At 46.6% G+C, this 24477-nt stretch overlaps 1 protein-coding gene across 2 annotated transcripts in view; it reads left to right on the top strand.

The window, feature by feature from the left end:
- Nucleotides 1–24477, top strand: part of LOC142584966 (prestin-like) — a 247453-nt gene that overhangs the window by 15721 nt on the left and 207255 nt on the right. Inside the window, exon 1 of one of the 2 annotated variants that reach the window (XM_075695360.1) lies at nucleotides 14268–14461. The exons of the other annotated variant lie outside the window; for it this stretch is intronic. Within the exon in view, the coding sequence (XP_075551475.1) occupies nucleotides 14431–14461 (31 nt within the window). The 5' untranslated portion in view covers nucleotides 14268–14430. Of the gene's footprint in view, nucleotides 1–14267; nucleotides 14462–24477 lie in introns of those variants that run through there. 2 annotated transcript variants of the gene reach the window in all.

The following is a 24477-nucleotide window of genomic DNA, read 5'->3' as shown; positions in this document are numbered from 1 at the left end:
CCTATTATTCCAACATGTTCCAGCCCCCACTGCAATATACCACGTTAGGGTTTTCGTTTTTCTTCTTTTCCTTGGGGGGCGGAGGGGGGGGGAGCGGGGGTTAACCCTACACTGTAAGAATGTTTACATATTTTCTTGTCGTACTTGTAATACACTTACCGGTGAGGCCTTACCAAAATTTATAGAGGCTGACAACGGAACTCTAACTAGGCTTGCGTTGGCGAAGGACGTAGTTGACAACTATGCAATCATTCTGACAGCCTTGGGCGCACAGAAATATCCGAATGGAGCGTTATATTGTTCCCTGTGAAATTCTCTTGCCGGATATTTTCGTGCGCCCAAGGCTGCCAGAATGATTGCATAGTTGTAAACTACGTCTTTCGCCAATGCAAGTCTATAGTTAATGTTCCGTTGTCAGTCGATATGAATTTTTGTGAGGCCCCACCGGTAAGTGCATTACTAGTGCGACAAGATAACACCCTTAAAGATGTAACTCTTTCTACAGTGAGCGTAATATTACCCCGCCAGCCCAGCCGAAACTTCGCAATTAGGGCTTCATTGAAAACACCGTGCCAGCGCGCGGGACTTCTGAATTGGCGGAGATACGAAAGGGGGTTCTGGGAGGGAGGGTGGTGGGTAGGCAGGCATTGTCATATGGTACCACGTGCCAGCATATCGTCGGCGATGTGTTTGCGAGTGGTTGGTTTTCATCACTGCCTTGTAGAGATGCGAAATCCAACAAGGAGTCCGTAAAAATCACATACTTTTCTGGCGCCTTGTATATTTTTGTGCAATCAATGGCTCGGAGAATCGGCACTGATTCTGTTCTCGCTTACGATGGCGTACGTCCTCGACGACAAGCGTACTTTTCTTGTAAAGCTGGTATCGCATAAGCTATTCTCGCGCGCTCTCGCTGGCAGAATCGCTCACGTAAACGCAAACACAGACCTCACACTCGCGAAATATAAGCTGATGTAGTGCCATTTCTTTTGCCGCGAATCTCGAACCGCCGCTTTTCACACGAAGACATTCGATTGATGCTTGTGACTTATCATAACCTCCAAAATGCATTGGATCTGAGTAGCAGAGATCTGATTGTCTAAGAACCTATCGTGAAAGTCGTGATTGATACTTTAGGAGCACGGTGTGTATCTGTGCATCGGGACGATCTACTATCAGTGAGAGAAGTGGGTGGGCAGAATGCCGAGTAGGAATGTTCTAGAGGACTACGCCCGTTGAATAACGAAATACAAGCGCGCAAACTTATTGTTTCGCTAACTGTATCACACAGGACACCGTGAGTTTATTCGATGCCCCTTTCGTCCATTTTTTTTACTCCATATAATCTCCGCGACAAATTCCCCAAACTATTTTTTTTTAAGTGTCTCAAGAGTTAACGCCCGTTTCCAGGCTGCGAATTACTGCCAAATGTGTCTCCCGTGTTTCTGCTACAGCGAGGTGATTAGATGTAGCACGTGGGACTCATAGGCACATACTCCTAGCCTGTAACATATTTAATTGGTAAAGGGAAGTCGCTGACAGAATAGTTGTGGAGTAAGCGATTCTCCGTAGTGGAAATTCTCCGTGTATGCCCAATTGCAGATCGCAGGCAGTGACGTTGTGAGGCATGTACGCTGCTATAATTCGTTTAATAAACTTTGCGATACGTCTTTGGTCTGCGCGTGTGTTGATAGCGGTTAATTGTAGGGGTGCTGTTTTTCTTTCTTTTTCTTATCAGGGTTTTTATAACGTATGTATATAAGTCATGCGAGTTCACTAAAGTGTCAGTTGCGCGTCATCGTTCGTCCGTGGGCTTCTTCTGCCCCTCCGTATCCATTTTAGCGGGTTTTTGCACAATGAACTTAAACCAACCTGCCGAACTTTCAGCCCTGTTTCAGCTGGCAGTGAAGCACGTTCTACAGCCTGTTTGATCACACTTGCTGTAAAATCTGTGGCAATACGGGCCATCACTAACTTGCCTATTTTTCAACCGGAATAAATTGCCTGGTGGACGTACAGCAGCAGTGTGTGTGTGTGTGTGTGTGTGTGTGTGTGTGTGTGTGTGTGTGTGTGTGTGTGTGTGTGTGTGTGTGTGTGTGTGTGTGTGTGTGTGTGTGTGTGTGTGTGCGTGCGTGTGTGCGTGCGTGCGTGCGTGCGTGCGTGCGTGCGTGCGTGCGTGCGTGTGTGTGTGTGTGTGTGTGTGTGTGTGTGTGTGTGTGTGTGTGTGTGTGTGTGTGTGTGTGTGTGTGTGTGTGTGTGTGTGTGTGTGTGTGTGTGTGTGTGTGTGTGTGTGTGTGTGTAACACAAACTTTGATTCGTTATTTCCCGAATTTTGCCGTACGAAACCGTCTTTCTCAAAAAAAGAAAAAAATATGGCCCGCAGTCGGCCGGCCGGTCTCTTGAGAAAAGCCTAAGTCCTCGCCTTCGCGTCGTCAGAGTCTTCCGTCTGAATCGCTGATTGCGAATCGCATCGTGTAATCTGTGAGCGAGATGTCTGCCAGATGATAATGACACGTTTCAGAACAACATTTCTTTTTCCAAGCTCGGAGATTCGATTCGCGGCTGCAGGGATCACATACCTCCGCGGGCAGAATGTGAAAGTGTTCGCGTGAATATGAGTACCCTGCAAGTACCCATGCTTGTTAAGGCAGTACAGAGCACTCCACTACGGCGCCCATAGATATTGCTTGCGCTGCTCGGCTTTACCATGTAAAAAAAGAAAAAAGAAACTCATCAATCGATAACGCATATTCGAAGTAGGTGCCCTGCCGTCAGCCAGATAGCGATGTACTGAGCAGAACGCTCTCTCTTGGCTCTCTGCGAAAGCCAACTGGGCTCAAGAAAGCTTGCATTTGCGTGTGTAGGCTGCGGCATTTGCGGGCACTGCGAGAAGCGCGTAAATCTGACACAAGCGAGCCCTAGTGGCCCTCCAGAGGTTGCTGGAACAGAGCAATATAGGCGGAAATGATTTATCGCAATTTGCCTCATCCAATGGGAACGGTCTCTGTTTCGTTTCGCCTTGTCTTGCGTTATTTTCTGCGCTCGAATTCGTGCGCCTTTCGGTGCAACATGACTTCGTGCTTTCTGTCTGACTTGTGTTCCAGTTTGTTTTATCTGATCTCTGCTGTGAGCTGGATTTATGTGCCGGTGTGCTTCCCGTGTCATTTGTCTTGCGCTATCTCCAAGTGCATTTACGTCACTCGACTTCGAGTCTGACTTTTTTTTTCATTCTTTTCAACGTTCGTTCGTTCAGTGTCGCCTTGTGATTTCATGTTTCGTGTGTATACATACCCTGTGAAAAAGAGCAGCCGGCAATGCTTCGAGGCGCCCATCATGTCTTAAATATAACGTACCTAAAGCAAAAAGAAGAAAAAAACAACTCAGGACAATTTATAGCCGTCGTTTCAGGCTCCTCTGGCTGCGCAACAAAAGGCCGTGCATACCCGACAAAGCTTTATTGCGAGCATAAGCGGCCGCTACTGCAAGATAATGAAGCCAAGCTATCGCAATCACACGTTTCATTTTTGTTTTTATTTTTTTATCGCTATGCAGTTTCCGTTCTCTTGTGCACGGCCAATCAACTACTGCTGGGACACTCCCAAAAATCACTCTCAGTAATGACCAATGGTATCTTCTAGTCGTGTTTCTACCTTGCGCAACGAAGGTGGCCTTCGATGTGGATGATAGGGCAGGCGTGGAGAGATAAAGCGCACCCTCGTTACTCAGCATCTCGGCTTTTTGGGACTCTAGATGCTTAGTCAGGTGTAGCCGATAAGGGGTAGCCGCAGGGGTCACGGCATAGCGTGAAACAAGGGCAGCGACGCGATCAATCTATCTGCCAACGTTTCGTCAGACGCAAACTGCCTCACAGGGACACTCAAAGTAAACGTGCCAGTTCAGACAAACTTATCTTTCAAAACGTAATTTTCGCTGTTTCGCGATAGGAGGTTCATTACTGGAACAAGAAGTGAACCACAAACAGCTTTTGTTTTAAATATCCCGCACCAAAATTTCAGCGCTGGCGTACGACAATGTAACATCAGAGATCTCTTTTGGTTCGCTGGGGCGCAGTGAAGGTTCTAGGAATGTGCAAATCTAGGCCTCTGGCTGCTTTAGAATACGGTCAATCCTTACCAGTAAAAAAAAATAATAATAATAACTAGGCGCGAGAATAAGCGGTCAAAATTCATGGCGCAATGAAACTGAATGAAATCAAAATAAGTCATCGGGTTCGAAATACCGTTGTATTCGGTCTCCAAATCGTTGTATCAGTTGACATCCCTGACGTCACGACGATGTAGAGAAACAATTTGATAATGGCGGAGCCTCCGCCCCGTCTTTTGTTTTTGCGTGTTTATCTGACTTATCGAAACTGTTCTCACTGTAGGAGTGTCTTCTTTGGCATTGTAGGAGAGTAGTTTACTGATACAGCTTGACCTATATTTTTCTCTTTAGGGCCCCTTAGGTCGGCGGCCTCTGTCAGATGACGCAAGTGCAGTCCTAGCCTTCATATGGAAACCTTCATACGCACGAATGTTCAAGAGCAGTATAAAACAAGACGTATGTGTGCGTGCGAATGCTCTCTACCCGAGCGCATTCCTGCCACTCTGTGCAGAGATGCGACAAGCAGAAAGAAAAACCGCGCACTTTATTTGGACCCCCAATTCGCACATTCGCGGGACATCCTTCCCGCTCAGCACATACATCCTAAACGTGTCTGGCTGTAGGAGCGGTCGCGCGAGCGTTTCAACAGGCGTGCAATCTAGGGTTTTTTTTTTTTTTACGCCATGCACTTGGGGCTTATCTTCTCGCCAAATAACAATCGTCGTGAATCTAGCGCTTAACTATCGGGAACCCTGTGTCTGGCTGATACGCGCGTGATCTTCATGACCTGTCAGCACCAAGGGCACAGCATTAGAGAAAAGAAAATGCACGCGACATAAGCTCCAAAAGCTGCAGTTTTTTTTTCTTCAGGTTGAGGGAAGCAATGTGCTGACTCCTGTAGTGTGTGTGTGTGTGTGTGTGTGTGTGTGTGTGTGTGTAATAATAATATTTGGGGTTTTACGTGCCAAAACCACTTTCTGATTATGAGGCACGCCGTAGTGGAGGACTCCGGAAATTTTGACCACCTGGGGTTCTTTAACGTGCACCTAAATCTAAGCACACGAGCGTTTTCGCATTTCGCCTCCATCGAAATGCGGCCGCCGTGGCCGGGATTCGATCCCGCGACCTCGTGCTCAGCAGCCCAGCACCATAGCCACTGAGCAACCACGGCGGGTATGTGTGTGCGTGTGTGTGTGTGTGTGTGTGTGTGTGTGTGTGTGTGTGTGTGTGTGTGTGTGTGTGTGTGTGCGTGCGTGCGTGCGTGCGTGCGTGCGTGCGTGTGTGTGTGTGTGTGTGTGTGTGTGTGTGTGTGTGTGTGTGTGTGTGTGTGTGTGTGTGTGTGTGTGTGTGTGTGTGTGTGTGTGTGTGTGTGTAAGGTTCAATAAAGATGAAGAATTCATTTTTCTTCTTCCCTTCTTTAACATACATCTTTTTTACCTACATAGCACATTTCAGCTTGTACAGCCATCAGACTACGCGAAAGATATGTATGGAATCGTATAAGTAATAAACACGGCGCCGTATTTTAAAGTGTGAAGCGTTTCTCGGCAAATATTTCCCACTTTGACAGCATCTCTCTCGACGCCTACGTCTTGGTCCTCTCATGGGGATTTCGTTAATTTGGTAGGTACCAAAATTGGCATAGTACGGCAAGAGTGTACGATAAACATAAGTGATAGGTCATGACATGAATGTCGTTAAATGGGTGTCATGTAGGTCACGAAATAGCCGCAACAAATTCTAACAGCATTTACTTTCACTAAGATATCGTTTGTTTGAATGCTTTCTGCCTTTTGCGCTTATTTCATCACGGAAGATTCAAGCTACAGCGTCCCAAGTCACTGGCTTCAACAATCTCGACGTTTATTTCGCTTGGGTTACAACCCTCATATCACTGCTCCAGCAATTGCTGGAATGCCATGGCAGATAAAATTAAAAAAAGAAGCAAGGCACCATTCAACCCCTTTTATCTCTCCCTTCTTTCGCGTCCCTTTATTTAAGCTCGTGCCTGTGAGAATACCACCTCGCTGAACTGCTTATCTCGCCCCGACGCACATCGCGAGCTCATAGTATAAGGGCGGAACGGCGGAAATGTGCCCGTTTAGGATTTCGTAAACGCACCTCAAATGGGAGGAGGGGTGTAGGCAGCTGCACCAGCGGCCGTGTTAGCTTTTATTTCCTCCAAACTGTCGTACAATCTGCGAGTGCACCGAACGACCGTCGGGTGAGACGACGGTATGCGTGCTTCACGACAACAAACGCGGCACGATTGCGAATACTTTGTCCGTATGAACGCTTAAGCCTGTGACTGCACTTTTTCTTCTTTGTTCTTTGTTTCCCCCCGTCTACTCCTCAGCCTCCTGCAAGGTTCTTGTCCTGCGTTGGTGCTGTTGGCATTTTACGCTACACAAAAGCTGATTCTCTCTAGTTGCGCTCGAATGCAACTCAGAATTCATCGAAAGTTCGTAAATCAATCCCTTCGTCTGGCAAAGCATGGCTTGCGTTATACCGGGGCGTTGCACTTCACTGGCTACGCAGTCCTACGCAGCCGTCCGTCTCTATCACCGAAAGTTGCTTGTTGGTGAGGAGATGAGGTCGGTAGGTCTGAAGCAACCGAGAAACGGGTTTATTTTTTACATATTTACACAACTGGCTCCAGATATGGGAGCACATTTGATGTCGGAGCACCTTAAACGCCTGAGCTCGCTACATGTCTGAACAAACACATGTCACCACACGAGAGGACCTTTTTAAGCAGTTCTTCTCCTTAGATTCCTACATATGGAGATTCGATGACCTTCTTGCAGCCAATCATAGGGGTCGTACTGCTCACAGAACTCCGCCCATGCCTGCACCGCCTTACTGAACTCCAACTGTGATGTCCGACTTTTGAAGCAAGGACGAGGCAATCTGGAAACAGGGGTTCAGGCTGCTTCCATGAAAGTCGACGACACTCGTTCCTTGCTCTCCGCGACGGTCAGCTTGACACGGTCATGAGATTGGCATTCGCGATCGTTACCGCTTCCACGGAAGGCGGCGGTTGTTTTCACCTCGAAGTGAGCTGCTTTGCTTGCGCTTCGCAGTCGGTCTCCCGCCCCGTCGCCGTCTAGACGGGCGCTCACGAAGGGGAGGCCTCGTGCGGAGAATGCGCATGGCCGATTTGGGGCCCATCAGTGGGTCGCTCCAGTATTCGGTGCTGAGCAGTGCGTCTGCGCAGTTTTGCGCTAACCAGCCGATTAAATTCTGTTTAAACCTGAAGATGTGGAATGTCAGCAGGTATACGACTGTAGATTTTTTTTTTTTTTTTTTACAGCAAAGCTGGTAACCTCGAGTTGGTGGGGATTTTTCAGGGCGCGTCCTCACGGAAAACATGCCTTAAGCGATTACAAAATTCACCGACGATTACGGTACTTCCTAATGGGAAATTTGGGCGCAACTCTATACGTGTTTTCATTTCGCGGTATATTGAGGCTTGGCACCGATCAGCGCAACGACTGGCAGCGCCGCGACTCTCTGCGCTATATATAAACCTGCCCCACTGTTGCCGCTTCCCGGCTACTGCAGCTTATTCAACCGTAATCTTTACCGGTTAACGCTTGCGGCAAACGTTATGCGCAAAGACCAACTTTCTGGTTCCTTTTTCTTTGGCTTTCGCTTCCATGCCCGGTGCCGCCGCTACCACGGCTGGCTGGCTGCCTGACTGGCTGGCTAGCTGGCTGGCTGGCTTCGCTTGGCTTGGCTGGCTTGACGGGCGGGCGGGCGGGCGGGCGGGCGGATGAATGGATGGTTGGATGGATGGACGGACGGATGGATGGATGGATGGATGGATGGATGGATGGATGGACGGATGGATGGATGGACGGATGGACGGACGGATGGACGGACGGACGGACAGATGGACATATGGATGGATGGATGAATGCCTGCATGCATGCATGCTATGAGCGTTCCCTTTGGAACCGGAGCGGCTTGCACGAACATTTAATAACAAAAATAATAAAAAAATTTAATAACGCGTTCTTGTACGGAATAGGTGTTGTCCTACGAACATTTAAGAACGCGTTCTTAGGTTCGTTATTATTTTCGTTATTAGATGTTCCCCCAAGCCGCCCCGGGACGGTGGGTTGCACCATCAAGCTCTTGTTATTATATTGCATCATATCTTACCTATTTTAAAAAAAACACAAAGAATTATCATCACAAAACTTTTTGAACCCCTATTGAGAACTTTATTTTTGTTCGCCTCCGTTGCTTGTCGTTTTGCTACATTTCTTCCACCAATCTTCCAATCGTCGGTTACCAATCTTTAGTGCGGACATGTTTACCTTTCCCCTGCCCTCGCTGAACTCAAGGGCTTCAAGGAGGCCAGAGGCGCCTAAACCGACCGCTGGGCAGATGTCTTCACATTCTCATAAAACATGCTCCATCGTTTCCCCAGCTTTACCGCGGCAAGCACATGCTTCTTTCTCATTGTTGTATCTCGCTTTCTAAGCAATCGTGTTCTAGGGAATCCTCTCCCTTCAAAAAGTAAAGAGCTTGCCATTGAGTCATAAATTGCTTCTTTCCTGATTTCGTTATTTCCTCTTAGGTACTTACTCATAGCAGGTTTCTTTTCCATTGTCGCCACCCATGAGACTGTCTTAGCCTCCCCAACTTTCCGCTTTACGTTCTTTGTCGCTCACCCTACAGGCCACATACTTGCTGGTAAGCTTCCTAGTTCTTTTCCTCCACTGTGAATCAATGTTTTTCCTGTACAGATACCAGAACACTCTCCCAGCCCATTTACTTTCTTCCATATTCCTCAGCTGTTTTTCATACTCAATTTTACTGCGAGCTGCCCTCACTTCAAAACTTGTCCAGCCCATCTCACCTAGCACAGCGTCATTTGTAGTCTTCCCGTGAGCGCCCAATGCGAGGCGTCCCACTGACTTTTGGTTGCCATCGAGTCCTGATTGTACCCCTGATTTCAAGCAAACAACCGCATTTAAGTCCTGGAACCATTATACGTCTCCACACACCCCAGAGCACCTCGTACCTAATATATCCCCATAGCGCTCTTTGTTTTATTAAGGCCGCATTTCTTTTCCCCTTTGCTGTTTTTTTTCTGTGTTTCCATATATCTATTGCCTTCGTTTATCCATATACCAAGGTATTTATATTCCTTTACCTGTTGTATTTCCTGGCCCTGAACCGACACTGTCTGTTGACTGTTTTTATCGAATACCATGACACCTGATTTTTTAACGTAGATTTCAGACCTAAATTCTCAACTTCTTGTCCACAGATATCAGCCAGACGTTGCAAATCACTTTGCTTGTTAGCTAGCAACACAATGTCGTCCGCATGAAACAAACCTGGAAGCTGCTGCTCAACTATGGTGCCCACCTGTTTGTACGAGAGATTAAACGCGATATTACTTTCACCTAACGCCCTTTCCACCCTCATATATACATATATGTGCATCATAAATAGCAGTGGGGATAAAGGGCACCCTTGCCTCAGTCCTTTGCTGATATCAACTTTCTCCTCGCTCCTCATCCCTTCTCAACGCAAACGGTATTTTGCATCTAAATCTCTCTTAAAAGGTGTATACAATCGTTGTCCCAGCCTTCCCCTTCGAGAATATCCCACAAAATCTTGCGGTTACCATTTTCATACGCTCCGGTATTGTCTAAAAAAAGAATATCCAGTGGTCTCCGTTCTTCTCTTTATATTTCAATGCACTGAGTAAGGACGAATAAGTTATCATCCATACGCCTATCGATCCGGAAGATATTCTGGAGTTATCCCAATATGACATTATTCCCAACCCATGCTTGTAGCTTGAATTCAATCGCCTGCAGTGTTAACCTGTATATTACCGATGTAATGGTCAACGGTCTATATGAGTGAATTGTACCTTTTTTCCACTTGCCTTAATTTTATAAACTAAATTCATGCTACTTTGTCCCCAACTGCCTGTTAAGGCATTTCCTACTGGTTTCAGCAGAGCTTCCTTACTTCTTGGTCCGAGTTCAATAACCAGCCTAACAGGAATCTCGTCTAGCCTTATGCCTGAGCTGTGCACTCAAGAATTTCCTCTTCGGCTTTCTTCCGGTTGAAATTTGTCAGCACTAGCTCCTTTTCCCATCTGGCTCTCTTTCATGCTCTTTTTTTCCCTCAAATAGAACCTCGTCATTGCCTTGGAAAGATTAGGGTGCTATTTTCCGGATGCAATTTAATGCCGCGTCTCCTTCCAATTTGTTTCCATCTTCGTCTAGAATATGTTGTTGTATTGTTCCAGACTTCCTGCCTAATAAGTTTATGTGGTTCCAAAAGATTCTAGGCGCGGCCTTCTTTTTCTGAAATATTTCCTATGACCAACGTGCACTTTCACCTTTTATCCTTGCTTGAACCAGCATTCGGATCATAGATTTTGTTTGCCGGTAAGTTTCCCATTTTCTGGCTAGTTCGTCCTGCGGTAACTAGTTTTCTTGCCTGCCTGTGCTCTCGCTTTCTGTCGTTTGGCGATCGCTTCTTGTATTTCCTGTTCCACCAGCGTTTCGGTTTCTTTTTTTCCTTTCCAACGAGCATGTTGCTTCTCTTTCTGTATTTCTGTCGTAATTACACTTAGAAGCTCACTATATTCCCACTATTTGCTTAGCCATTTACAAAGTTCTTCCTCGATGCTTGTGTGTATATTTGTTATTTGTTCAGCGTTCGAATTTCGACTGACCATTCTTAGCTGCTTGCCCTCTTTTCCCACTGCATATCCCATTTTCAAAATGATGCGTTTATGGTCACTTCCTAGGCTGATACCCTTCCTAGTCAATGACGATTTCTCTCAACTTACCATAAATTATTTGTGCCATCAGGCAGTATTGGATGCGCGGACGTGGTGCGTAAAGCCCCTTAAACTTCGTAAAGTAGTGCCACGCTTTGAAGAATGCCGCCTCCTCCTCGCACTCTCAGGCCGAGGCCGACGCCGCATCGCTATTGGCCTAATAGCATAACGTGGGCCCTCGCGCCGTGCATCAGCGCCATTTTTGCTCGAGTAGCGTCTGCAGAGTGGCGAGGAGCGCATGTTGGCGCCGTTGCTACGCTCGAGCAGTGTAGGCGGCGCCACGGTCTAGGAGAGAGCGTGAAGATAGGAGCAACGAGGATGAGTGAAGGCGTAGGAGCAGAGTGTCACTACTTTACGAAGTTTAAGAGGCTTTAGTGATGTGCGGAAGTGAGCGCTATCTGGTGGTGCTTCAACGTGATTTCCTCCGCTTTCCTCCTTATGTTTCAGCTGCACCCCCTCTTCGCTTCCTCATCCCGCTCTATTGCCCTCGCCGTCTTTCATCCGCTGCCACGCTCCGCGTTCGCTCTTTCATCGTTCGCTGGGGCCGTTTGCTCGGTTACGCCAAGGGAGGACGCAGGTCATTCCAATGACCTGCGTCCTCCGCAGGTCATTGGAATGACCTACCAAGGCATTGAAATGACCTACACAGGTCATTCCAATGCCTTGACTATACGAAGAAAAAAAATATAATGAATTCTGGAAAGCGGTGGGACTCACCTCGGTGCCTTAAAGACCATGGTGTTGCGTTGCTAAGCACGAGGTCACGGGATCCAGTCCCCGATGGGCGCGAAATGCAAAAACGCCCGTGTAATGTGCAACGGGGCAGATCCATTGGTGGCCAAAATTAATCCGGAGTCCCCAACTACGGCGTGACTCATAACCACATCATGGTTTCAGCATGTAGAGCCCCAGAATTCAATTCAAAGGAGCTCGTATAAAGTTGCAAAAGCATGGAAAATACACTGCATTTGGATGACCTAGGCAGGAGATTCAGTCAAGAAATTCTTCAAAAATTTTGGGCGAGAAACAGAAAGCACTTCGCATGCTCTAAGTGGTTCGTACGAATAGGCGTTGACCAATCGTGGTCAGCCGACATTATTAGCGAATACATCATTAGCTAAAGTTACTGGCTAATGCCAAATGGCTCGCTTGCGAGCGAAAATAAGTTTGAGATGTCCTGGGGCAGTATTCACCAAACCTATCACGTATTCCCCCATTGGCCAGCGTTTATACATCCGCCAACGGTCTTTCGGGGCAATGGTCTCCGCGAGATTATTTATTTATTTATTTATTTATTTATTTATTTATTTATTTAGGTAGCATATAGCAAAGGGGCCCCCTTCACAACTCCTAGGGGAGTTATAGGGCCCCGCCTTTATACCATGCGAAATGTACTTATCTTCATGTGATTAATAAGAGAACTTGAACTTGAGAACTTGAACTTGTTCATACTGGAAACCTACAGTGGTCAAGGGACATTAGTGTTACGTGTGCTTATTTGTATTACTCCGGTGACCGCTTTTCCGCCGACTAACAAATGGTAAACGTTAGGGCTCGGCGCAGGAGGCCCCTGCATGTATCGGAAGTTTCTCGAATGTTAACGGTGGTTCTATCCGTTGTCTGTTATCGTCGAACCTTGTGTAACCTGATTGTACGCGCGACGCGGGTTGTGTAGTACTTTCTGGAAGGCGCTCAGGCACCAGCAATTACGCTGGAACCTCCGGCGAGTCGTGCAAAAAAGCCGACGCGCTTGACCCGCCGATCAGATTTTTGACGATGGCCTACTGCGTTCGCCGATATCGTTGTGCTTTGAGTGTCGCTTGCTTTTGCTGGGCACAAGATCGCCCGATAAAGAGCTCGTTTCGTGATTCACATTTTCGCTACGGTGTTATTCACCGTCACTACAACGTGACAATAGGATGGGGGGTTAATAATGCAGGCAAAATGTCAAAAAGAAAATGCCAAGGCAATTCAACGCATCAACACAAGGAAAGCACGAAGATTAAATGTACATCCGGAACGCGAAGCGCTAGGCAAGAGTAAAAACAGGATGAACATTGAACAACAGGGTTACATGACGCTGCAGGGTAATGCTGAACGGAGTTCCGGGTACGAGGTTCACACCATACTGTCAGTGTCGTCTGAAGAATTATGTATACATACTGTTTCATCTAATAGCTCGTTGTGTTCGATAATTGTGCTGGAAAAAAAATTAATACCTGAGAACTTGAATGTGGCATTTATATCCTCTCACCCTCAAAACTGCAGAGGTATACTCTGGTAGTGGGAGAAGCACAGTAGAATGCAATTATTTCACGAAAATAACGATCAGTCAATCAGTCAATTAACCAGTCAATCAATAATTTATTTAACGTGTGCCCATGAACAACACTAAGGTGTAGTGCTTGCGTAAGAAAGGCTTTGTATATACGCATCCCCGGCCCTGGTATATCCTGAGGCCTTTAATTCACCTCGTCAATAGTAGTTTGTCCAAGAGTGCGATGATGTAGCGATGCTCTTTATGATACTATTCATTTTCACACTTTTTGCGCTTCGTCAGTGGTCAGAGCGACGCTCCGCCCGTGTGATCAGGAAGACCAGCCCGTCGTAACCTGTACATTATGCAAGTTGCATAGGATCGAGCGGAAGGCATCGCCATAAAATCGGGGCCCAAGTTACGCTTGAACACATGCACCTGTAACGCGGTCAAGAGAATAGCTTCCGCTCTCAGTAGGCCACGTTATTGACTGACACGTCACTTGGTGTGTCATTCTGGCCTTCGTCGAATTGTTGAACTCGCCATCTCGTCAGCTATGACTGGCGAATACGTTTCCTATATACGGCACCTCTGATTAGCTAAAAATGCCGCCATTGCAGAATTCGGCAATAGGGCGGAATTCGACAATGTCCAGAAAAATAATCTGGATTCCCTAAGTCAAAGTTTCATCTGTACGAAAGCGTAGTGCTCCCAAACCTATTCTAGGTCATCCCTCGCACTCCTCCGCAGATTGGCAAGTGCGGCTTGTTTCTCATCCTCTCGCTCAGATTTGTCTGAAATGACATCACTGCATGCAGCCGTCACTAACGAGCCGTTGGCGTTCACGGTCGTCACAGAGATAAGATATCGCGATGCCTGCTCGTAGAAACTAAGGAACAAAGAAAAAAAGGCAAAAAATACAACAGGGAATGTGCAGCTGAGAGAGGTGAGCATGAAGGGAGAGGGAAAATAGAATAAACGCGGTGTGACGAATTGCGCGAGAGTATATTGTCAGGCGGGGGCGCGTAAAAATACGCAAGCAAGTACAGAACAGCTGGTGCTAGCTTGACGCACCTGTGACATCTCCCCGAGCGGCGCGAACATATCTCAGGCCGTATCACTTTTGCCGTTTGGGACTGCGGAGGGTTTCCTCGAGCCACCCCCGGCTGACAGGGATCAGTATCTTCGCTGGAACCTGCATCTCCAGCTTCGCTCGCTGCAGCTCACATCTCCGGAGGAAAATATCATGGCGCACACTGAAATTTACACCATTCACGGTGAGTCTTGCCTATTCTGTTGGGGTGCATTGAGACAGTTGAGATAAGTGACCGACGGTTTGTTAGGCAGCGTTGAATTGTTGGATGGGCGTTCATTTTCGAACGGAAGAAACAGCAGGCTGAAGCGGCAACGAACGTGAGGCGTACAAACGTGAACGTGCGCTTATTGCGCCGTATTGGTGAATCAAATGTGTTCGAGTCGGTTGTCACTTTACTACACCAGCCACCTGACGCCATCAATTTCGACATATATTTCTTAGGTGTTACGCGAGCAGTGTATTAAGCGTCGCATATGTTAGTGTGCTCTCCGCACACGCAGCGTGTGGTTGCTGTTTTTGAAGACATGGACGCGTCGCTGCACTGCAATCCTTTACCTCTCTCTCTCTCTCTCTCTCTCTCTCTCTCTCTCTCTCTCTCTCTCTCTCTCTCTCTCTCTCTCTCTCTCTCTCTCTCTCTCTCTCTCTCTCTCTCTCTTTCCCTGTCCTTCTTTTTTTTTTTTACATGCCCTAGAGCAGCTCCTGTTCATATTTCGACACATTTAGAAAACATTTAGCGGGGGATTTGTCCTCATAATGTAGCTGTTTTGAGGTATCCTTAGAGTGGGGGATGACGCGCTTTAGTCAACGGAGGAGAACACCACAGCACATCAGCACGGACGCGGATACCACTTCGTAGTACCAGTTGGGACTTCTTGAAAAACTGGCGCTTCTAAAACGAGGACGTTCCCTACTTCGGCTGTTGTTATCGACGACACAAAACGTGGCTCAGGTCCAAGAGAGAGAGAGAGAGGAGCGTTCAGGAAAGGCAGGGAAGTTAACCAGTCAATAGTCTGGTTGGCTACCCTACACTGGGGGATGGGAGAAGGGGAAGAGAAAGAAGGGAGAGAGAAGGTGTAGGTACGTGTACGGACAGCACTTGAGTTAGAGTCGCTCGAGCAAACCAGAAGTTCTGAGAAAACACAAAAGTGCCTTCACTGCCTTCTGAGCCGATGATCGGTCGGGACGGTGCTCTAATATGGTCTGTTCACTCAGAGGACGATTATCGAGTGTCCTCAATGTGTTGGACAAAGACTGTCTTTGTGCTTGAAATTGAGGACAATGGCACAATAAGTGGTCAATGTTCTCCTCGCATCCGCAAACATCACATGCAGGAGTATTAGTCATTCCAATTAGTGCTGAGTAGGCATTCGTGAAGGCAACTCCAAGCCATAACCAAGAGGGGCATTGAACACATAGATGCACAAAGCAACCACTCGCAGCAACAAATAATTAAAGAAAAAAAAAACAAGAAAGACCATAATGTGAAACATAAGCAGTAAAATGTCGTTTGGCATGTACAGTCGACCGAACAAGTTCCCGAGCCGCAGGATCTCAGAAAACGTTGACTTTTCGAGCAGTTCATGACCAATATCGTTAAAGCCTATACTATTACATACATGCAAACGTGCACGTACGTATGTATTGAATCCAGTGGTTCTACGTGCTAAAAGCACGATTTGGTTATGAGGCACGCCGTAGTGGAGGAATCCGGATTAATTTTGACCACCAGGGGACCTTTCCCGCAACCTCGTGCTTAGCAACGCAAGCCCACAGCCGCGCTAAAAGCCATCGCGACGGGTTATGTATGTATGTATGTATGTATGTATGTATGTATGTATGTATGTATGTATGTATGTATGTATGTATGTATGTATGTATGTATGTATGTATGTATGTATGTATGTGCGTGTGTGTGTGTTGGCTCCAGAAGTCGAGAAAGAAGTGTCTCTGCCGTTCACACAAAATCTTTATCGAGCTAGAGTCTGCTCTCATTTGGCGTATGCGAGTCGGGTGCTACACTCTTAAAACGGTTTCACCTTTTGGGTTGTATATTTGCCACACAACGATGATCGTCATCAGTGTTGCTTGCGTTTCTTCTTGAAAACACTGCGCTCGTTATTTTCCTGTCGAGAATGCTCTGTCATGCCGATAACGCGCATGCCATTCGTGACTTAAAAGTACCGGGCTTGCAGCGTTAAAGAAAGGAAATGTGGACAAGGCGGACGACAATTATTGTTGTGGGACAAATATACACCCTAAAGGGTGCAATCGTTTTAAGAGTGTAGCACCCGACTTGCATGCGCCAAATGACAGCAGGCTCTGGCTCGAGAAAGAAGTGTCTCTGCGGTTCACACAGAAACTTTATCGAGCTAGAGTCTGCTCTCATTTCGCGTATGCGAGTCGGGTGCTACACTCTTAAAACGGCTTCACCTTTTGGGTTTTATATTTGCCACACAACGATGATCGTCATCTGTGTTGCTTGCGTTTCTTCTTGAAAACACTGCGCTCGTTATTTTCCTGTCGAGAATGCTCTGTCATGCCGATAACGCGCATGCCATTCGTGACTTAAAAGTACCGGGCTTGCAGCGTTAAAGAAAGGAAATGTGGACAAGGCGGACGACAATTATTGTTGTGGGACAAATATACACCCTAAAGGGTGCAATCGTTTTAAGAGTGTAGCACCCGACTTGCATGCGCCAAATGACAGCAGGCTCTGGCTCGATAAAGTTTCTGTCTGAGCCGCAGAGACACTTCTTTCTCGACTTCTGAAGCCAAATGGACAGTTATGTGTTATCAGAGCTCATGAAGTTGTACCTGTAAGGCACTTTCAAGGTTGCTTTGTGGTTGTCAGTGCCAACTGCGCCACTGAGCAATCGTGACCTGCGTCACCTTAATTGCATTCTCCGGAACAGTGAGGTGGCTTTGTTATTGTAACCTATAATATAAATGGCCCGTACACACGACGTTAGTGATTGACCTGAATTCACTGGGAAAATAAAGCGGAAGCGCTATACTTTTTGCCGCTGAAAACTAGATAGTATACATTAGCAAGCCATATATAGAAACAGGAAATAATTGAAAATTTCAATGGCAAATGGATGACAGGAAAGCAAAGGGGGAAAAAAGTGGTGAAACCCGCATTACAAATCTGGGAAAAATCACCATGTAGTCCTTTGACCCGTAACCACGATGCAGTTATTCGATAGTTCCCCCACTCTTTTCCTGGCATGTTTCAAACTCTCACCGAGGGATAAAATAGCAAGAGTAGACAAAGGGGTAGCCGCGAAAGCGGCGTACCTGAGTTTCGCTTTCTTTCGGAAATGTACCGTCGTTTGACGACGTGTTTGGCACGAAGTTTGGCGACGTGAAACCACAACTATTGTAGAAATGATTTAGCGTTATGGTAATTCTTTAAGGTAATGATGTGATCCTTATATGTGAATTTTGCGATTCTACTGAGCCTGCGAAGCAACCTAGACGGTGGCGTCCCGCTACGGCCAACACCTGCTGAATAAGTTTTAGCCTGTGCCCGCAAGCTTGTACTTCGTCTCAACGTCGCATTCTCCAATTGCTAGTCTAATCTTGGACTAGCAGCCAATGCTTACTGTAATGATCGCGGTGCCTTAAAGATAGTGCAACACGCTTTGTTAATGTGTCCAGCTTGCAGAGGCCAAAGGACTCGTTATTTCGATAGAATTGGTTTTGCTTTCGAAGAATCACTCCAACCCCGAGTGTACTAGGTCCTATGCCTTCTCTTTCCAAGGAACGTCAAGCTTCTTTATTTCTTTTCTATTACTTTGGGTACTTTGGCTCATTTAGCAAGCTCTGAAACATCTACATGCGAACTATCACATTTGTCTCACCTGCACGTGTTCCATCAAAATACATTTTCTCGCGTCCTCCATCCCTTTCTTTTTCCAATGTAATTTTCCCTCCCTCTTCCTCCTCGGTCTTTCCATCCCCGATTGCTTTCTTTGTGCAGAGGAACGGATCGGTGGTTTTGCACTCCGCGTCAAAATTTCAGAATTATGCGTTTTTCATACGAAAGCTTCCTCTCTCTCTCTCTCTCTCTCTCTCTCTCTCTCTCTCTCTCTCTCTCTCTCTCTAATCGGGCGGCTATTTTTGACTGTGACCATCCCCCTGCAGTCTCGTGTCACAACATCACATCGCGCCACTGAAGAGCCCGTAACAGATGTCGCTCTTGCTGAGCACGAGGTCGCGGGATCGAATCCCGGCCACGGCGGCCGCATTTCGATGGGGGCGAAATGCGAAAACACCCGTGTGCTTAGATTTAGGTGCACGTTAAAGAACCCCAGGTGGTCAAAATTTCCGGAGTCCTCCACTACGGCGTGCCTCATAATCAGAAAAGTGGTTTTGGCACGTAAAACCCCAAATATTATTAACAGATGTCGCTCTGAAAACAGGAAATTGTTGCATGCTTTGAATCCCAGACGTGCGCATATATGCCTTGGTAGGCGGTGCACTCCGTTGACTTTTATTTTCGCCATCTTACATTATTTCTTGCACTCGTCGTGTCCCGTGTGAAAGGGTAGGACGCTGTACGTCTCAGCGGACACAGCCTCGCCGTGCTATGCGTGTCTTGCGTGCGGTGCTCGAGGCTCTGTTTCTCTTGCATGGCACGTTGGTAGTATGGGGAGATCGCATTTGAGCTTGGGGTCTTGGTTTCTGCTTAGAGCTTTCCCTGCACTTTAGTAGGAAAATTTTTTTCCGGCGATTGCTTAGTGCTTTACTTCAAGAATCAAGCCTCTGTTTTCATTTTTTCACTACAGATTTTGCTTTTCACAGGCGTCACAATCAATACTCACTTTTCTTTTTTTTCCTTTATTGAAGTTTCAGCGCAGTTATTAGTTTCTTACGTCGGAACATTCTTACTACTTTCGAGGTACGCGTAATTCCCGCACTCTGTCATCGCTGTTCCGTTCAACTTTCTGAACTGGGGGTACTGACGTGTGCTACAGCGGTGACGTGCGATATGGTGATTATCTACCGGTACCACACCAGCTGTGCAACCCATAGATGTAGAAGTGCCTTCACGTGGGCCCGTTCCGATGCCTAGCGGTGTATCTCTCGCGGGTCGACTGACTTGCCTCCCTCGCCGATGCGCACGTTTCTCACACAGCCCGCCTTGGCTTCTCCGCAGTACATCGTCGTAACGTTGTAAAGTAGACTTGTCGGGGGCTTCCTTCAATTGTTTTCATTTCGAGCATTCCTAGCGCTTAGCGTCAGTGGTTTTCTTGCAGTGCCACTGCAAAGATGCGATAGCGCGTTTAATTGCACTGTTTGAACTTTCCTTAAAGTCCAGGACGTTGCTAGCACGAGATGGTGACAGCCCGCTTTATCGTTGAGTGGTAGTATCATTTTGATCCCACACTCCGGTTCTCCTTGATCAAATACATACTTGTGAAATTAAATAAGCAGTCTCGTTGGGAGAATGATTAAAGTATATGTTGCGTTTAAACGGAACATTAGACTATCGGGACTCATCACCTCACAATTTCCATTAGCGGCCTCAATTCGCAATATTCCGTGACGCTCAGATTAGTAAAGAACCGTGATATTAGACAGGTAATGACCGCCTATGGTGGGTAGATGATCGGTAGTTGAGTTCGGGAGGTAGAGAAGTTGGTTGTGTTTTCTATAGTGATGCTCTATGTCCATGTTGATGTGCTTGCTCTACAATGAATTAGGAGTTTGACAAGTCACGTGAGGAGTACAGCAGATAGCCGATGGCCTACTGTAATGACGGAACGGGTGTAAAGAGAAGGGAACTGCAATCTAGCGCTGTAAAATATTCGCCGGAGTGAAAGCATGTTAACTTTGGAGGTACAAGCTGGAATCGGCATACACCAGACAAACGTAAATGCAGATCATTGAGATAATTCCTTCTGCAAGCTGCACTGAAATGGGCGGCACGATCACTTTCGTGTGTCTGCTTGTGGCGATGATTTATAAGATGCAGTGATTGTATCGCGCGAGCGATATGTCGAGGTGTCAGCTCTTAGGTCCACGCACACGACCGGTATCACCATACTTGTCAGTGTTTGTATAATGTTGTATTGTGTTTCGTTTATAGAAACTATTTTGGGATTGTGAACTCCTCGCTAGCTAAGCTTTTCGCGTTTCGTCACAGCTAATACACAACAAAACATCGGTGTTAATTTCGTCATTCCTTTTTTTGCGGATGTGGAGGCCCTAGTCTCACGGCTGTCATGGCATATCAGCAGCTGGTCCTGTTTACCGTTCCTCAGTGCACATTGACATTATCCACGGCTGCGTTTAACTTGGCAGGAGCAAGCTTTCGATAATGCGTCTGTTATCCCGATGGTTACAAACACGCCTTTGTTTTAAAAGTGTGATGAAAGTGTCGGACACAATGATTGGGTTAGTAGATTGCACACTACAGGTTTTCGACGTTGTCGGTAATATTATCACTATTGTCACTGGAGGATACTTTGCCATGAAGTTATAATGACTTAGTTATGTTACTGGCCTATGCCAGCGAGCTTCAACTATACTAATGCGGAAAGTAGCGGTGATAACGAAATAAAATTGCGCAAGCGATACGCAACGCGGAAGTGATCATCCTTTGAAGTCAGAGGAGCATGGTGGACAAAGATAAAAATTGACACCTGGGTTTAACGCAATACCTACAACTATAACAACTTAAAAGTATTCCATTATCATTTTATTGCAATCTCATGATGTCACATTCACGGGCGAACCGGTGAAGCGGCCGCAGCCCAAAATTTTTTTTACCAATAGCGGATGGCTAATAGAGGAAGAGTCCTAGAATCAGAAAGAATTATCTTGTTATCTTATCTTGTTATCTTATTGTTCGGCCTAATGCATGATCAGTGCGTACACGTCATATCAGAGGGGGAGTTCTCAGGTTTTCGTGATATCTCGTGCTAGACAGGGAAGTGGAAATGGCCCAAAATTTTATTTTCTAATCAGGCAGAATTGGTGGCACGTACGGAATAGAAAGAGACTGGAATGCCTTTGCCTTATAGAGCCCTTCATTTGCGTTCCACTCTCTTCAGTGCCCTTGAGTCTTGCAGCAAAATAAAAAAAAACAGCCCCTATGACATTCTTGGATAAGAGACAGGCTAAGCTCCCGTCCGCAAGTCACACTCCAACTTTTGGAGTGATGACATTGATTACGTTTTCTACATTCGCATTACGGTGAGCATTCAAAAACTGGGCGTTCGTGTTTCGCCCATATTTCTTTCGATCTATCATAAGAATTTACCGTCGGGCTGACGTTAATGATTGCGCTTCGCATACTGTACAGAAACGTCAAAGTGAAAGGGAACAGATAATAGACGAGCTGCTGTGTGTTGGGCGTGTCGCTAAACGTATTGCGAAAGAGCTTTTAGCACAGCCAGGCCGGAATGAAAGAAATGCCTAGGCACCACTGTGCGCTATGGTGCTACGTCTTCGTGTTGTTCCTATCTGCCTGCACTAAAATGCTTTCCTCATCATCATCGTCGACGAAATATATATAGGCCCCTTTTACGAACATTACATAAGTGGAGGGGGGGGGGGGGGGGGCAAGGATCTCAAGTGCGTTCTAGAATAACGGTTGTGATTTATAGTAAGCTAGACTCCTAAACAGAATGGGTACTGCGGTGAGTCTATTTACCGAGCGAAACTAAACAATTATTAACATCTGAGAACGAGGGCCTCAAGAGAGAACCTGACATGAATTATAATTAATGATGTGGCGCGGAATCTTCAGGGAGGCCAACGGGCAGCGAGGGAAATTAAAGCTGGAACCATGGCGGTCCGCGGTTTGATGCCACCGAGGCCGGAGCCGTGCCAGGTAATTATGTTCGCACCTTGTACACTCTCGGCACGCGGATGCCTCGGCGAGCTCCCAATTTCCGGGCCAGTACTGGTTCCAGCTTCCCTGGCCTCGCTGCCCCTTTGCTGTCGTGGAGGCACCACCAGAGCACACTAAATAATTCCAGGTTGTTCAAACTTAGTAGCTCCGCAAATTCTTGCTTTCCTTCATCGCATTACATTGTGTATGCTTTACCAGATAACACGTGTTATTGCGGCGAAGCCATCACGATATGCGTGTAAGATCCCAGCGTAAAGGGTATACGTAGAAAAAAAATGCAGATAGCTGCCACAATATCTCGCAGGTAGTAATGTTGAAATTATAAAAAAGGGTTTTATACTTTACAAAATATAAAATCGTAAAAGATACGTACCAGCTATACGCCAATATAAGAAAACACATAGGTGAACGTGAGCATTGCTTGAATTCTCAAGCTACCATGAACAGAGTTCTCCTGTGTAGGAGACCCGAAGCTATCGTACTCTTCGTCGCTGTTTATAATTCGTTTGCGCTCGCCGTCTAAGTCTTTACTGATATTTGGCATAAAAAAGTGTAATGAATCGAAAGCCCCACACTTTTGGAATTTCTTTCAATTCTTCAATTAAGCTACGATAACTCATATTCTCGGTTCCCCCGGAAGACTGTACAACAAAGATGGAAAACAGTTACACAGTTTTGGCGACACGGGCGATTCTGTTTTGTTTGTTTGTTTGTTTGTTTGTTTGTTTGTTTGTTTGTTTGTTTGTTTGTTTGTTTGTTTGCTTGTTTGTTTGTTCATCGTTGTTGTGCCCCGCAATTCACGGTGAGAAAAGTTATTTCTTGCAATTACAAAAAAAATTATTTCCGAAAGATAATTTCTGCCTCGGTGCACTATAAGACTTTATCCACGTTTGGATAAATCTTACAACTTACAAGCTTTACACTTGTAAGTTGCGCTCCCCAGTTTTCATGGGCGCACTATTAATAGTTCACCGATTCACCGGACTCCACACCAAGCCTGCATGACCCATGGACTTCCTCGGGAAGAAGCAATGCTGTTGTACCGCATCCGAACCGACTCCGCGTACTCCCCGGTTTGGTTACTTATGACTGGGCGATACGCTACCGCGCTCTGTGCCTTCCGTGGCGATATCGGCAACATCGAACATTTGATTCGGCTATGCCCGCAGTTCGACGCAGAAAGAAAAGCGATGATCGACAGCCTGCAAAAGAATAGCCTTTCGCACAGGACCTCTGACGACGTCGTTTTCCCCGGAGGGCCCGTGGCAATAAAAAAGATAGCGCAGCGACTGCTCATTGCCTTCATGTGAAACTCTTCGGTACCTGGTGACACACCCGTAATCTCAACTCACAGGAGGCTCAGGCTGAACATTTGCCGGCTATGTATGCCAGGCTAACCTCGCCTGCTGCAACACCACTACCACCATCATCTTAGTACAAATTTACCATCATCCAGTACAAGTTTCTTTTTTTCATGTGTACGTTTCTATTACGCACCGTTACACGATGTTAAATTTGAAGCAAAAGCCTATTTAATGTGGTACAGACAGCTTGGCAACGGCCCTGGAAGAGGCGCAACGCCTTCCCAACTCAATGGCTTTGCTGGAAAGGTCAAGGTAGAGGACGCCAGAAAAGTCGACATTGCGCGAAACACTTAATCACCTCGCCATAAACTGCGCGAAACGAGTCAAACAACAAGAATAAGAGGTCAGTAAAGAAAGAACTGCGATAGTCGCCGCGCTTTATTCTATAGCGCCCGCGGTGACCTGTAGAGCATGACAATAGGCGCATACGCAATCCAGCGCACTGGGTTGACGCGTTATCACTCTCGTGCAGAGGCAGGGCAGTCGGGAGCCTTATCATCTGCGGCCGTCGGGGCTGTAGGCAAATTCTCGCCCGACGCGTTTTACAAGCTCACCGAGCCTGAAAGTAATGCGGAAGCTTGTCGGCATTTAAAGCCGAGGAATCGTGAAATAGTTGAAGTAAGAATCTCAAAAAGCAATGATAGATATGAAAATTTTAGCCGCGTGATAAATTTAAACTCTGTGACATTAGAGTGAAAAGAATGCGGGGGGAGTCAATGGGCTCAACTTTTGTTAGCTGCAACCATTCGACGTTGTATTCCATCAACTGCCGCATCCTTCATTACCATGTACCTGGCTCATTCCTGTCATTCTCACGCACGCTTTTCTTCCTTAATGTATATTTTTTGGGGGGTGGGGGGGGGGGGGGGTCGTTGACAGTAATTTCACAAGCATGACGATAGGACATTTCGAGCCAGCACACCGCCATCTTGTGAAGAACAGCTACTATGCGAGGCATAGGTCATCCTC

The sequence above is a fragment of the Dermacentor variabilis genome, chromosome 6 (assembly GCF_050947875.1).
Source record: "Dermacentor variabilis isolate Ectoservices chromosome 6, ASM5094787v1, whole genome shotgun sequence".
Lineage (NCBI taxonomy): Eukaryota > Metazoa > Arthropoda > Arachnida > Ixodida > Ixodidae > Dermacentor > Dermacentor variabilis.
Note: the sequence above shows the minus strand (reverse complement) of the source record. Positions and strands in the feature narration are given on the sequence as shown.